This window comes from Sinocyclocheilus anshuiensis, unplaced genomic scaffold (assembly GCF_001515605.1).
Source record: "Sinocyclocheilus anshuiensis isolate Anshui unplaced genomic scaffold, SAMN03320099.WGS_v1.1 scaffold249, whole genome shotgun sequence".
In the NCBI taxonomy this organism is placed as follows: domain Eukaryota; kingdom Metazoa; phylum Chordata; class Actinopteri; order Cypriniformes; family Cyprinidae; genus Sinocyclocheilus; species Sinocyclocheilus anshuiensis.
Window position 1 is genome coordinate 781,393 of NW_015540871.1, and position 15,774 is coordinate 797,166.

Genomic DNA, 15,774 nt, shown 5'->3' on the forward strand with positions numbered 1-15,774 from the left:
GTATTTCCTCAGCAGCCAGCACGGATCAGCTCCAGGCATGACGAAGCGATATCGTCCTCTTTTGGAAGGCCAAACAAAGTAGTTTTGCTTTCACAACGAATCACACAGTGCCTTCACGACATGGCGGTGGCGGCAACAATACTACAGCGAGAATAAAAGTTACGCCTTCTTCCTTTGCGTGAACATTTGGGCGGCGTTATGCAAATCTTTCAACATCGTTACGTAGATATGTGGGGGCGTGTTAGAACGAGCCGTTTTAGGTAGGCGTGGCTGACTCTTAACTTTTATAAAGAATATCTCTTTGGATTTGAGACTTTAGTCTTTGCAACTTTACAGATCTTCTTTATGCACCAAGAGCTTGTAACACTCCAAAGAGAAAGGAAAAATTGAAATCGCATCATATGACCCCTTTAAATATTAAATAAAATTATATCAGGCATCGGCCACCCTGCTTTCCAAGATATCGGCATCGGCTGTCAAAAAAACAATATTGGTCGACCATTAGTCCAAGGTTGTTTTGGACACCATTGACCTGCATTATATGGACATAATTATCTTTTGTGTTCAACAGATGAAAGCAAATTAATTTTGGAATGACATGGTGACAGAATTTGCATTGTTCTATCCCTTTAACTCGGAGTCTGCAAGTCTCTTCTTGGTTGACAGCTCTTTTTCTCTCCCCTTGGGAGATGAAATACTAGATCGAAATGTAATGTCACTGTAATTTTCCTTTACCTCAGTGACCTTCAGCAGAATCTCCCATTTTATTGAGTAACTCTTAAACAGTTTACTTGAGACCAGCAGTGAGACTGTCTGTGTTTCTTTGTCTTTCCATATCTCTTGGTAACACAGCCAGGAAGACTTGGCAAGAGAACAGTGCTCAAGGAAGCTTGGCAGCCATCTTGCAGAAAAATATGAAAGCAAGAGCAGAAAATGTATTCCAAGGAACACAGCAGTTGCATTATTGTTAGAGTTTAGTGCCACCACACTTGCCATATCTACGTAAAATCAGTGAACTTGCAGAGACACTTCACACTTGGTGTTGCTGTTAGCAGTCGTCTGGCTTTCCCTTCTCTTCTATCCTGGCATGCAGCATGATCATGCTGCTGCTACAAAATGGTGGCAGATCTACTACTGTTTCAGTCTGGCTTGAGTGAGACACCTCTCAGCAGGACAGAGACAGGGCCTATGGGCAGTTAGCCATTGTTGCGTAATCCATAAATGGGCAAGTTGCTATAAATTCTAAACAAAGTCTACCAAATGTTACTATTTTCAGCATATTATTCATGTACAACATTTGGCTTGGGTTTTAGGTTCGGTTTTATTTGCACTGTGTGTATTACAGTTGATCATTTTAAAGTACAAGGATATTTAATTGTATGGAGCCAGTGGAACTAAATCAGGACGTTATAATGGGATGTATTTATATTTTCCTTTTATATGCAAGTTTGCTTTATTATATGTTTTAGTCCTACGGCCTGTTCACACCAAGGAAGATAACTGTAAAGATAACGATAAAGATATAGTTCTAAAAATCGTTCTCAATATTAAAGAATAGCAGAGTCCACACCACAGCTATAACGATAAAGGCACAGAGAAATTATATCGTTGGAATCACTTTCAGAACGATTTTTCCAGCTGATGAACAATACAAAAATTGACAGCCAATCAGAATCAATCCTGCTATAAGGAGCTTGAGAGTTTAAAGCGACAGACGAGTGTGTGCTTGGAATAAACAGACTATATCGTCCGCTGGTGTGGACCAGTCACTACACTCTTATTTACCAAAAAATAAAAACAGACAGTGTTTACAGATGTTTTACTTTCTTATTATTATTATTTTTTTTTTTTCAATGTTTGCTATCTGAACTGATTTGACTTTTTTGCTTTTACAGGTTTGGAACATGCTGGTCTGGAGCCTCAGTATGAAAATTCACCATGGAGCTCTAGCTCACCTTGCAGCGACTCGAACAGCAACTGGGGAAAAGTTATTGTAGATAAGGAACTCTGGCCCTCCATCACTGGTAGTGACCCAGAGTTAGCCTCAGACTGTATGGATGCTGACTCTGCCTCCAGCTCTGGGTCAGAAAAAAATCTTAGTATGATGGCGTCTGGGAGCACTGGTGGTGACAACAATGGCAATAGACAAGGTTCTCATTTCATGGTTGCAAATGGCAGCAATAATGTGGGTAATGGGAGTGTTAAGGGGCCTTGGGGTGTATCCAATGGCTCGATGCTAAGCACATGTCAAGGCTCCGGTGAGGGCCCCAGCACCAAGCTGGCAGAAAGCAGCCATGGCAAAATAAATGCATGGGGTACCCAAGGTTCCTCAACCAATGTAGGTATAAATCCAAGCACTTTGAACCCAAATGCCAACCATGGTGCCTGGCCTGTTCTTCAGAACACTGGGCCCAACCCCCACGGGCCTGTGGGGAATGGAAATGGTGGCACCAACACTCAACAAAGCACCATAGGTCAAACACCCAGCATGCAGAGTATCAACTCTAAGATGTCCTGGGGATGCCTGCAGGAAAATATGTCCGAAGCTGAAGTCAATGGTACAAACAAGGTTCCAAGTGGGCAGCCTCAAAACCTTAACACTGAATTTAATGGACCAAATAACACTACTAACACGACGACCTCTAGTTTACCAAACTCTACAGGTTCAATGCAGATGAATGAACAGCCCCCAGGGCACAGAGCTTGGCCTATGAGTACAGGGGGCTCCCCTCAGCTCCCTATTTCTCCAGTCTCTAATGGCACTTCCATTTCTCAACATGGCAACAGTGAGGGAATTAACAGCGGATCTTATGGTACAGCATGGGGCGTTTCGCCCAGCACTAATTACTCTGGAGACAAATGTCCCATCCCTAAAGGCCAAGCTGTGGGCGACACTGTGAATGCAACTCTAATGCAGTCTGGAGCCAACAGCTCCTCTGTGAGTGCTGCTTCTTTAAAGAATAATAATAACGGGATGGGCGGTCGTGGAGGAGGTTGGGACTCGGCACCCGCTACCTCACAAAGTATGTCTTGGGGAGCAGGTAATGGTGTGGGCCCAGCTGGGATCCCTCGCCCCTGGGGGAGTGCCGCCTCCTCCTCATCTTCCTCTTCCTCATCCTCTTCAAACACTGGCACTAAGGTCTCAAATGGGGAGTGGAACACTTTGCCCAGCAACAGTCAGCATTCCAATGATAGCACGAATGGAAGCAGGAAGGGAACAAATGGATGGAAGTCCTTGGAGGATGATGCTCTTGGTATAGGGAGCTCTGGTCAAGCGTCACAAGGTAGCACATGGAACAAGTCTACAGGCAGTGAAGGAAGTGGAGAGAGCTCGGGAGGTCACAGTGAGAGGGATGGGCAACGTGGTGGCAACCGAAGGAGGGGTAATCAGCAGGGCATGATCAATGCAGCTCTCTCTACAGTTGACGTGGACCCCAGTGTGCTGTCCAACACAGGGTGGGGACAAACTCCAGTCCGTCAGAACACTGCATGGGATGTTTCGAGCTCAGATAAAAAGACAGGAAATGGACAGACAGGCTGGGGTAGTGCTCCCCCTCAGGCATCTAACTCAGGTGGTTGGGGAGATGGACCCAGCACCAACAAAAGTAGCGATTCTTCAGTATCTGGGTGGTCTGAATCAAAACCTTCAACTGGCTGGGGAGAAACCAAAGGCCCAGTTAGGCAAAGTGGGTGGGAGGATGCCCCTTCTGTTACAATGAGCAAGGGTGGTTCCTCATGGAATGGCGGCAAGGATGAGAAGTCCTCTTGGAATAATGCGCCAAAGGCAAAGCAGGGATGGGGCGGAGAAGGCCCAAAGGGAAACCATTGGGGGGAGCCCCAGAAGTCTGGTTCAGGTGGCTGGGACAGTGACAGCGACCGCTCTGGATCAGGCTGGAGTGAGCCTGGTCGGTGTGGGACAAGCAACACCTGGGGAGGCAGCAGAGGCACCAACACTCCTGACCAGAGTGGTCCAACCACAGGATGGGAAGAGCCACCCAAGACCAACAATCAAAACCAAACCTGGGGCGAGCCAATCAAACCAAGCCACTCCAACCCCACCTGGATTGACAATTCAAAACCGAACAACTCTTCAGAGTGGGGCAAGTCCCAAGATTCCAGCATGGGAATGTTCAGGAGTGGGAACACCTCTCAGACTGGAGCCCCTGGTCAGAACAAGCCTACAGGATGGCTGGGAGGCCCAGTGCCTGCTGCCTCCAAAAAAGAAGAATCCACTGGATGGGAAGATCCATCACCTGAATCCATCAGGCGTAGAATGGAGATTGATGATGGTACTTCAGCATGGGGAGATCCCAACAAGTATAAGTTCAGCAACGTAAATATGTGGAACAAGGACACTGCTGCAGAACAGGATGGCATGGCTGTTTCTCAGCCCCCACAGGCCCAAAGCTCTATGGCTCCAAAGGAAAAGAACTGCAGCTCAGGTGGGTGTCTTCCTTTTTGGCAGTGCCTTGGCGATTATTACTCACCCATTATATTTAGCTTTAGTCATGAAGTCATCCCTTTGGAATTTCTCTGGATGTGCTTTTTCCTCCCATTCCTTTCCTCTAATACTTCCCAGCACTGACAAGCTCTGAACTTACGAGCAAGTGTTTGTGTGTGCATGTCTATATATAAATGTGTTTATGCAGTGCAGAGGAATGCATATACATTGTAGAAGTGTAGCCTTTTCTGTTATTTTTAATTATTTACTAAACAGAAAATGTAAAGTTGTATGTTCAAATAATGTTCCTACTTGATTTAGAATTGGCTGTGGATAAGCTGTGCTCAGGGAAAAATAGGCTTGGATTACATTCTGACCGATGGTGCAGTCATATGGCAGCAACTTGAGCAGCAGGGCACACATGAACAGGGCTATTTTTGAAGGAAGTATTCAGGGCATATGCTGGATGGTGAAAGTGCAAAAACCTCAGTGGTTAAATGTAAGCTGATCCATCAGAAGGACTTCAGAGTAAACAAAGCTTACATAAGCATGTTTATGCAAGGTTCGGATTTGGGCCATTGGAAAGTTTGTTTGTAAATATTAATTGCATTGTCTTTGTTAAATAGATTTCAGTTTTTAAATGACGTAAGGTTGTCAAGTATGTTAAATATTTTGTTTAGATTCAAATTAGTTGTTGCATAGTTATTTTCCATGTAGCTTATGCATTACACTTTGATTCTTGTTTGCTCTGACAGATTTGGGTTTGTTTACAAAATAGTCATACCTTCTTTTAATTGTGCAGTTTTCTCTTTTGTTGCCTTCACTACATTATGTGCAGAACAATATAACATTTGTATACTGCTCTTTGATCATTAGTATTTATTTATTTGTTTATTTTTGCTTTGTGATCACAGGGTGGGGAGAGCCATATGGTGGGCCACAAAAAATGGAGTCCTCTACCTGGGGTGAGCATGCTGCTCCACCTGTCACTGTGGACAATGGCACATCTGCTTGGGAAAAGCCTGTTAATACAGGTTCCAGCTGGAAAGACTCAGGAGGCAGTAGCTGGGGCAACGCTGCTATAGGACAGCAGTCACAGCACAAGTCTGGTACGTCCCATCTCCAATTGGGGCAAATAACTTTTTTTGATTTTTTTCTTTCTTTGACTTCATTTCTTCTTGTTTTTGCCAATGTAAATATTGGAGAAATAATGTTCAGTGATTGAATTTTTTTTTTCCTCTCCATTTTTAATTTGATTGTTTTATTTTGACTTTTTAGGATCCAAACCTATGCAAGATAACTGGGGAGGAGAGGAGATGTCCATGACAGGGCACTCCAACTGGGAGGAGGAAAAGGAATTAGAGATGGGCATGTGGAACAACAATCTATCACAGGAAATGAACCAACATGGAAACTGGCCCTACAAGAAGGTGCCTCCAAAGGTAACAATTAAGACCTCATTTAGCCTTGCAGGGCTGCTTAAAGAATCATTCACTGAATTTACTGTTTAATCTAATTGCGAGGAAAAAATTATATGTGTACATTTTGCTTGCTTATTTATTTTTTTACCCTTCTTTCTTAGCTTAACAAAGGACCCAATAAGCAAGATGATACTCCATGGATGAATCCGCTTGTGAAACAGCTCAACAACATGTACCCTGTAAGGATCAAGTCTGATTGCTATACTTTTCTGTGAAACCTGTTTATACTAAATATTATGTGTCCCCAAATCCTTTATGAAGCAGAAAGTTAGTAGATAGCATGTTGATGCTTCTTTGTCATTTTACAGAGGGATTCCGCTGAAGATTCCCTGAAGAGCAATAAGATGGATATGTCTGGAGGTAGGTCACATTTACATGCTCCTCCAGTGCTAATATTGCTGAGTGATGTTTGTTGTAGTCCATGAGTATTAGCATGTTTTTGTAAAATCTATAAATTCTTCTCATCTTCGGCAGGAATGACAGACAAGCGCATTGATGTTGACAGGCACGTTTTTAATATCGGAGAGTATGGGAAAAATACTGCTTCACGCCACCAGATCCACAAAGACTCTCCTATAGACCGTAATCCCTATATGGATAAGGTCAGTTATTTCTTACCGTCCTTCATTTTCTCCACCTATACTCCTGCTTGTTGGGTACTTTGGCACCCTCTATGGGATGAGAATGCAACTTGAAGACCCCATGATAAAAATTGAAGGTTTATGGCTTCAAGACCAGCGAATCTTAACTTTTTTTTACTCTCTCCCTTTGTCCATAACGAATAGGTTTCCTCTGGTAAATCCGCTATGATTATTATGGTTTTCAAAACACATTTTCTAATTTACAGAAACTAGGAGTGTCCACAAGTAGTAAATAACCTAATAATTCTAATTAAAATTAAATTTCAGTATTCCTGAAGTTAAAGGGATAGTTCACCCAAAAATGAAAATTTGATGTTTATCTGCTTACCCCCAGGGCATCCAAGATGTAGGTGACTTTTTCTTCAGTAGAACACATATGATGATTTTTAACTCCAACTGTTGCAGTCTATCATTCGTATAATGCATGGCAATTGTAACAAAATCTATGAGAGTAAAAAAAACATGCACAGACAAATCCAAATTAAACCCTGCGGCTCGTGACGACACATTGATGTCCTAAGACACGAAATAGAGGTAAAAAATTATATAAATACTGTTCGGTTTCTCACAGAAACCGATCGTTTCGTGTCTTAGGACATCAATGTATCGTCTCGAGCCGCAGGGTTTAATTTGGATTTGTCTGTGCATGTTTTTTTTACTCTCATAGATTTTGTTACCATTGCCATGCATTATACGACTGATAGACTGCAACGGTTGGAGTTAAAAATCATCGTATGTGTTCTACTGAAGAAACAAAGTCACCTACATCTTGGATGCCCTGGGGGTAAGCAGATAAACATCAAATTTTCATTTTTGGGTGAACTATCCCTTTAAGATCTTCAAATAAAAAAGAACGGTTATTAAGAGGGTGAATTCAATTGTTTTAGCTTATTTTTAAACTTGTTTTGTCTTCTTTTAAAACATTTTCAGTCCTCCTGAGGGCACCCTTGAAAATTTGCTGAGGCCCCTACTGGGCACCGGCCCCCAGTTGAGAACTACTGTATAAAATCATGTCTGTTAGATCTAAGATTATATGCTTCTAAAAGTTAAGTAATACCTTATATACACATGAAATTTGCAGTCTTCCAGAAAAACAGGCCAGAAATATCGATGATGACTTTTGTGCTCATAAGCATATCCAAAATATTCAGCAAATCATGGTTTATGGCTGTGATGTGACAAAAGGCTCTTGGCTGTTTGGGGGGAAAAAGGGACAAGACATTTGATTTGTCCCAGCCCAAACTTCCTGTTTTATTAGGAAATGCTACAATTGATTTCATGGGGTATTTAAATCAGCTCTTTCAGTAGTCGTAGACTTTCTTCTTATCCCAATTTTCACCATTGCCTCCCTAACTAATTAAAATTGAAGAAAGCTCTCCAGTTCCTAAAACATGCCAAAGAGGATGCTAACATAGCCCTTTCTCTCTCTTTTTCTGTGGCTGTTGATGTGTCTTTCTCTGGTGGCCTGATGTTCCTTCTGGTCTTTGTCCAATTCCTCACTGCTGTTGTGCTCTGCGTCCTGCACCTCACTCTGCTTGGCCTGTGATTGTGCTTCAGCTTTCACTGCTTGTAAATGATAGCTCTGTAGCAGAGGAATCCCAAAACTCACAAATCACTTCCATGCAGAAGGTCAGCTTTCCCCCTACAAATAGTTCACTGCCAAACCAGTGCAGCTTGCCTCACCATCCAAACTCTGCCTCTGTTAGGCAGGTGAGTTAGTGCATGCTGCTCCTTGTGTGCTGAAGCTGTGAATGCACTGGGTTGCTGGATGCTCATTCACATGTGTTATGCTTTTTCACAGAATGTAAACATGTACGGTGTTGGTAATGCAGCAGCACAAGGCCGGAATGCCCAGCAGCCTCCAGCACAACCTCTGAACTCTGCTCAGCCCAGTCTACGCAACCAAGTGCCTCCTCCAATACTTCCCTCTCAGGTAATGCCATTTGGGTTTTTAAATCCCAGCTTACTCTAAGATGATGCTGTGTGGTGTACAGGGTTCCCGTGGCCCTGGAAATATCAGGGAATTTCCAAAGTGTAACTCCAGGCCTGGAAATTAATAAAAATTTACCCTTAAAAGTAAGGCTGCACTGTGTTCTTAAAAAAGAAATGGTACTATTCTAAAATTTCATTATTATATACATTATTATTATTATTATTAGTAGTAGTAGTAGTAGTAGTAGTATTGCAAACTGAGTTACTCTGAAATGCTGAAAACACCGGACCATGAGCTTCCCACATGTAAAAACACAGTGCTGCACTTTACACTTAATTTAATTCATATATTTCCGTTAAATCACAACCATATCACACATTTTGTTTGATTTAGATTAATTGTGCAGCCCTACTTAAAAGTATTGAGGGTTCCACTGTTGAGGCTCCGCTATTTATCCTCTAAAAATATATATAAATTATTAAATGTAATTATTTAAATATTAAATAAAATGTATATAATAATAAATTAGTGTATATATTAATTAAAGTAAATGTTCTCGATTTAGCTGCCATAGACAGGATGCATTTAAATTTGTAGACCAGATATGTAAGCCATGCACATCTTTATTTTGATTAATTGATCATTTTTATATATTTTTCATAAGGTTCATAACAAATGTGTACATTCTCTTTTCCCAGGTCCCGCCACCCCTGTTGAAGTACTCTCCCAATAATGGTGGTCTGAACCCTCTGTTTGGCCCACAGCAGGTGGCTATGCTGAACCAGCTGTCCCAGCTCAACCAACTGTCTCAGCTTTCTCAGATTAATCAGTTACAGGTATTGATCTTGCTGCAAGTAACAGCCTAGAAGATATTTACTGATAAGTTACCTCATTCGCAGTGATACTTACAACTTACTACCCCCCCCGGCTCAGCGTCTCCTTTTGCAGCAAAAAGCACAAAGCCAGAGAGCCATGCCTGTTAACAGCCGCCAGCAACAGGAACAGGTTTGTGATCTCTTATACCCATTTATGTGTGCCAGTTCCTCCTTTCTTGGCTCGTTTGACTTGACATTTTCCATTTGTGATAATGTGTAGGGTCGTGGTCTGGGTCCATCCCAGCAGATGATCCAGACTTCCCGTCATCTCGATCCCTCTCTGATGAAGCAGCAGACTTCCCCTCAGCCACCTTCGCTGCACCAGCCTAGCCTCAAGTCCTGTATGGAGAACTTCATTCCCCCCAATGCCTCTGACCTGCAGAAAGAACAAAGTTCCTTGTTCAGTAATTTCCCTTTAGGTGGGTGCCCTCCCCATCTTAATGTAGGCCAGACTGACTCTTTGTTGCACCAAGCTGCCAAGCCCAACACGATGTTTGCCTCTGACATGTCAGGCTATCAGCCAGCTGGCATTAGTCAAAGTCATAGCCTCCTAGCCCCACCTCTGAGCAATGGCCACATGGTGCCAGGCTCTCCCATCAACCCTCGGCTAGGAAAGAACTTCTGTCCTGACAGCAGCTCTCTGCCAGCAAGAGGTGAATACAGTCTATCTATTTTGTTGTCCCCAGTAAAATTTCCTCTTGCATTTTGTATTTAAAGGAAAAAAAATTTGGGGGTGTGGGGATTGCGATGCTGGCTCAACATCGTGATGTCTATCAGCCATCGGCGATGGATGATGGCATCATCTATCAGCCCAACCCTAATTGTGCACTCTGTAATTTTTTTGTTTGTTGCTTTGTTGCAACTGCCATAGTCACATGAACATTGTCACGCAAAAGCTAAAGTGTTGACTTGTGACACTGTCTCCAAAATAAATGATTTAAAAGTACTCTTTATCAAGTCTTTAATGAGGGAAAAAATACTGAGTGCACTCTAATTAAAAATTGAATGAATTGATGAAATTGTCTTTTTATTAAACCTGCTACTTATATGAATTCCTGGATACTAAACATGTTGTTAACCTCATTTTCTGGCAGAATGTGTATTTTCTTGGTTTTTAATTTTTTTTTTTATTTGTTGTATTCCTCTAGGTTTGAACTCAAACTTGAATGTAAGCAACCTCGACATTGGTAGTGTTGGTTTTAAGGAGCCACAGTCCCGTCTGAAGAAGTGGACAGCCATGGACATTTCCGTTAACTCGCCACTTGATCAAAACCCCAGCAAATCTGGTGGGTTTCTCTATTTTATATTCTTTTCTTTTTTTTTCATAATCAGTCTTAGGGCTGCACAGTTAATATTCAAAAAAAATTATGACAGCTGTAATCAATTGACATTGTGATTTAATTTTTTTTTTTTTTTTTTGCTGTTAAGAGTATGAAGTTGAGTGTTTAGACAGCATTGATTATCTGATGTATAAAACCGCAGTAAATTAATTGAGTTTTGGATGTGTAAAAGAATGCCATGCAGTTGACCTACACAAAAAAATTAAATTCTATTTAATAATAAATGCAACATCAAGGAAAATAATCACCAATAAGGTTTTTTGTCATAATTTTGAAGCCCTGAACTTCTCAACAAAAAATGTTTTTCATAGGCAGTTTTGAAAGTGTAAGAACAATCTGATGGATGTGATTTTACTATAGGTGCTATAACATCTGGCCTGAGGCTTGAAGACTCACCCTTTGGTCCATATGACTTCATCAATGCCGGTAACGCTCCCATCAGTCCCCCTGGCTCTGTGGGAGATGTCTGGCCCAGCCGTGCCAAATCACCTCATGGTTCCACCAATGTCAACTGGCCACCAGGTTCGGACCCATTTGCTTTCTGCTTTACTTGTTCCAATCAAATCTTGCATTGAAACAAAATATTACAGAGACGCTCAGATGGTCAAGCATGGTGCTGTACCATTGTAGCACAAATGAGCTCACTGTGTCATGTTTGTTTGGCAGAGTTCCGTCCTGGTGAGCCCTGGAAAGGATATCCGAACATTGATCCTGAAACTGACCCATTTGTCACTCCTGGCAGTGTGATTAATAATCTCTCCATTAATACAGTCCGGGATGTTGATCACCTCAGGGACAGGAACAATGGTAAGCAATCTGTTAAACCAGCTATATCAGTATATACTGCCGTTCAAAAGTTTGGGGTCAGTAAGATTTTTTTGAGTGAAATTATTTTATTCAGCAAGGATGCATTAAATTGATCAAAATGAAAAGGCGTTTACACTTAAAAAACAAATAAATAAATGCAGTTCTTTTGAACTGTGTATTCATCAAAGAGTCCTGTAAAAATGTATTGCTGTTTCCACAAAAATATTAAGCAGCTGTTTTCAATATTGATACCATTTTTTTTTTATTATTACTATGCACAAAATCAGCATACAGGTGCATCTCAATAAATTAGAATGTCGTGGAAAAGTTAATTTATTTCAGTAATTCAACTCAAATTGTGAAACTTGTGTATTACAGCCCTCTACGGACACCTTGGCAATTGAATCGCCATTGGCTAGTAAATTTTTTTGTTTACTCGCCAGACTGATAAAAAGAAAAATTAAATAAATATAAATATCTGAAAGTACACTCTTAACATCAGTCAGTCAAGCATTATAATATGATAATCAATATTATTTAACCCTTTCGCACGTGAGTTTAAAATATTCTAGCTGAGCCCCGAGCGTGAGTTTTTTTTTTTTTAGGCGACCGTTATTTTAGAATGTATTGCCTTATTGTTTCCATGGCGACGCGTCATGCTTGTCATGTGACACAACGCAGCCACAATAGCTCTGTATGACACATGATCGCTTTTATTTAGTTTTTCCTGTTTTATTCAAAATATTCACAAACATGCTCACTATATTATGAAATATCTGATATTCCGATTCTGAAATACGTGCAAGTAAATCTATTTGGTAGTTTAAACACTTTTATATCGACCGTGTTAGTTGATCTATACCGGGTGATGGGTGCCGCCATGTTAGTTCGCGCTGAATCCGAGCTGTGGGATTTACAACAGGCAAATTCATCCTCTCCTACTGAAACGCGTTAAATTAGGTCTTCGGTAAACTGGGAGAAGAGCAGAGTAAACTTTATAGTTACCTACACAATCTGTATATGATATCAATAAAAACATGTTGTCAGATTATATTTGTAAGGATCATTATTGCCGTTTCCATAGACATCAGCGTGCATTTTACAAACTGTAAATATATGGTTTTGCTAGTACTTATGTGTATTTAAATGTCTGAAACCTAAAATAAGAATTATATGGTTGAAAACACTGAATATTTGTGATAATATGACAAGCGCTCGCGCTAACCAGAGCGCGAAAGCAGATTTAAATTCAGCAGTTGATGACGTGACGCACTGAACGTTCTAATCACACCGGTGTAAAGACTTAAACTACTTCAGTCTGTGTGCATTTAATTTATTTAATACACGAGTTCACAATTTGAGTTGAATTACTGAAATGAACTTTTCCACGACATTCTAATTTATTGAGATGCACCTGTATTAGAGTGAATTCTGAAGAATCGTGTGACCCTGAAGACTGGAGTAATGACTGCTGAACATTCAGCTTTGTCATCACCGGAATAAATTACATTTTAAAATTAGTAAAATAGACTAGTTGTATTAAATTGTAATTATTTTTCACAATATTACTATTTTTACTGTATTTTTAATTAAATAAATGCAGACTTCTTTTAAAAAGTGACTTCTTTCAAAAACTTTACAAAAAAACCTTACTGACCCCAAATGTTTAAACTTTAGGGTAATTTGCTGATTTGTATGTATTAGTGTTTTCGTCAATTAATTTATTTATTTTGTTCTTCCAGGGCCATCCTCATCACTTAACACCACGCTGCCTTCAAATAGTGCCTGGACATCCATTCGTGCCTCCAACCACAATAGTTCCCTCAGCAGTACAGCACAAAGCACTTCAGGTTGGTGGGCAGTTGTTTAGGCATAGCCATGCGGCCTGCATGTGACCCTGTGACCCTCATATGCTCCTTTGACTTGACCTTTTTTTTCTTCCCTGTAGCCAGAAACAGTGACTCCAAATGGTCTCCTGGCACAGTCACCAACACCTCTTTGGCTCACGAGTTGTGGAAGGTTCCTCTCCCCTCAAAAGGTATCTCTGCTCCGTCCCGCCCCCCACCTGGCCTGACTGGCCAGAAACAGCCCTCATCTTGGGACAACAGCTCTCTGAGACTGGCAGGCTGGGGTAGCTCTGAATCCAGATTCAACTCTGGTTAGTCACAGTTATATTCCCTTTCGCCTACATAAACTCTATTAATAGTGTAAATGATGTAGAATTTAAAGAAATGAGAGACACTTGAAATGATCATTGTCCACAGGTTCCAGCTGGGGTGACAGCAGCTCAGGGAGAACTAATTGGCTTGTTCTCAAAAACCTCACACCTCAGGTAAGACATATAATGATTTAGAATACACTGACTCATTTTAGCAGGGCATAGCATTCACACTGCCTGATTTTTGCAGCATTTTTAGCAGAAAACATTTTGCATTAATTACAAATATAAAAAAAATGTTCAATATAAGTTTGAAAGAAAAACAAATCTGTTGGGCTTAATGTAAAGTATCAGGCACACATACTTTCCTTTCTCTTAGTCTGTAAGCTATATATTGGGCAATGGGTTGCGTTTTGTTGAATTTAATAACCATTTTGATATAAATGTAGTCACCCTGCTCATGTAAATTAAATTTCACCATGATCGAGTTAACAATTCTCAATGGCCAACTCTCAGTAACTATTTTGTAATTAATGGTTTATTAAAGGAAATGCTCCATGTAGAAACCTAGATGTTGTTTTAAATATAAAGCTACAGCAGAATCATTTCTTGGGTAACAAGTCATGCCTATGTTTTACAGATTGATGGCTCCACCTTGCGAACTCTGTGCATGCAGCACGGTCCACTGATCACATTCCATCTGAACCTTATCGAATCGCGAGCTTGTGAATGAGAATTGAATCGTGAAATTTGTGTGAAAACCCAGCCCTAATAATTACTAAGCGGTGTAAGAGGATTTTAGTGGTCAAGACATAACTGGATCACTTCTGCCTGAAATAACTAGATTTATCAAAAGTATTGAATGGTTTTAATTTTAAGAATTAGAAATTTCAGAAAATGTAAAGCTTTAAGACTTGTGCACACTCGTGACTAAACAAAGGGTGCCAATTTGAGTGTGCACACCGATGCGCAAAACGGCAGGTGTAAAAGCGTAATTTTTTTTTTAAACGCCTCGGGCTCGTTTTTTTGGTTTGACGCGCCGCGTTAAAAACTGACCGGCCAATGAGATTGGCGCTTTTGTTCACGTGCCTGGAGCTGCTGAAGTTACAGTAAAACAAGACTTGGTGGCGTGCTCAAGCACAAAACGGTCTTGCCGAGCACACATTGATACCTAACGACGAAGAGGAAGTAAGTAGACCTTAATTACAAATATAAAAAAAATGTTCAATATAAGTTTGAAAGAAAAACAAATCTGTTGGGCTTAATGTAAAGTATCAGGCACACATACTTTCCTTTCTCTTAGTCTGTAAGCTATATATTGGGCAATGGGTTGCGTTTTGTTGAATTTAATAACCATTTTGATATAAATGTAGTCACCCTGCTCATGTAAATTAAATTTCACCATGATCGAGTTAACAATTCTCAATGGCCAACTCTCAGTAACTATTTTGTAATTAATGGTTTATTAAAGGAAATGCTCCATGTAGAAACCTAGATGTTGTTTTAAATATAAAGCTACAGCAGAATCATTTCTTGGGTAACAAGTCATGCCTGTGTTTTACAGATTGATGGCTCCACCTTGCGAACTCTGTGCATGCAGCACGGTCCACTGATCACATTCCATCTGAACCTTCCCCATGGCAACGCTGTCGTCTGCTACAGCTCTAAGGAGGAGGCGGCAAAAGCCCAGAAGTCACTGCACATGTAAGTCCATCTTTTCTTTTCTTTTTTTTCCAATGTGGGTAAAGAACAGAAATTTTACAATGAAAGCTAATAATTACTAGGGCTGGGTAAAAAATATAGATATCTTGATATTAGGGCTGTTCAAAAAAATCAAATGCGATTTTCATGCACATCTCATCAGTAAAGGCGCTCCTGTGATTAGTAGTAAATCTCCAGCACGTGCTTTCAGATGGAGCGGCATTTACTACACAGTGCCGTAGTTCACTGACAAGCTACACAAAATCACGTTCAAAATCGCAGGCGATTCATTGCTGATTATGAACACGATATTGCGTAGCTTGTGTGTGATCTACGGCTCTGTGTAGTAAATGCCGCTCCATCTGAAAGCACGTGCTGGAGATTTACTACTAATCAC

The 15,774-nt window shown here is 40.7% G+C and overlaps 2 protein-coding genes across 2 annotated transcripts in view; both read left to right on the forward strand.

Moving 5' to 3' along the window:
- LOC107688138 (trinucleotide repeat-containing gene 6A protein-like) overlaps positions 1-14,409 on the forward strand; it is a 21,354-nt gene extending 6,945 nt beyond the window's left edge. Inside the window, exons 3-20 of the mRNA XM_016485719.1 lie at positions 1,896-4,442; positions 5,356-5,550; positions 5,720-5,883; positions 6,024-6,101; positions 6,231-6,282; positions 6,397-6,524; positions 8,121-8,273; positions 8,365-8,496; positions 9,195-9,332; positions 9,430-9,501; positions 9,592-10,024; positions 10,520-10,657; positions 11,072-11,233; positions 11,378-11,518; positions 13,261-13,368; positions 13,467-13,676; positions 13,783-13,850; positions 14,317-14,409. Coding sequence (XP_016341205.1) covers positions 1,896-4,442; positions 5,356-5,550; positions 5,720-5,883; positions 6,024-6,101; positions 6,231-6,282; positions 6,397-6,524; positions 8,121-8,273; positions 8,365-8,496; positions 9,195-9,332; positions 9,430-9,501; positions 9,592-10,024; positions 10,520-10,657; positions 11,072-11,233; positions 11,378-11,518; positions 13,261-13,368; positions 13,467-13,676; positions 13,783-13,850; positions 14,317-14,409 — 5,012 coding nt within the window. The remainder of the gene's footprint in view (positions 1-1,895; positions 4,443-5,355; positions 5,551-5,719; positions 5,884-6,023; positions 6,102-6,230; positions 6,283-6,396; positions 6,525-8,120; positions 8,274-8,364; positions 8,497-9,194; positions 9,333-9,429; positions 9,502-9,591; positions 10,025-10,519; positions 10,658-11,071; positions 11,234-11,377; positions 11,519-13,260; positions 13,369-13,466; positions 13,677-13,782; positions 13,851-14,316) is intronic.
- Positions 14,410-15,101: 692 nt separating this feature from the next.
- LOC107688139 (trinucleotide repeat-containing gene 6A protein-like) overlaps positions 15,102-15,774 on the forward strand; it is a 3,529-nt gene continuing 2,856 nt past the window's right edge. The window contains exons 1-2 of the mRNA XM_016485720.1: positions 15,102-15,115; positions 15,198-15,380. Coding sequence (XP_016341206.1) covers positions 15,102-15,115; positions 15,198-15,380 — 197 coding nt within the window. The remainder of the gene's footprint in view (positions 15,116-15,197; positions 15,381-15,774) is intronic.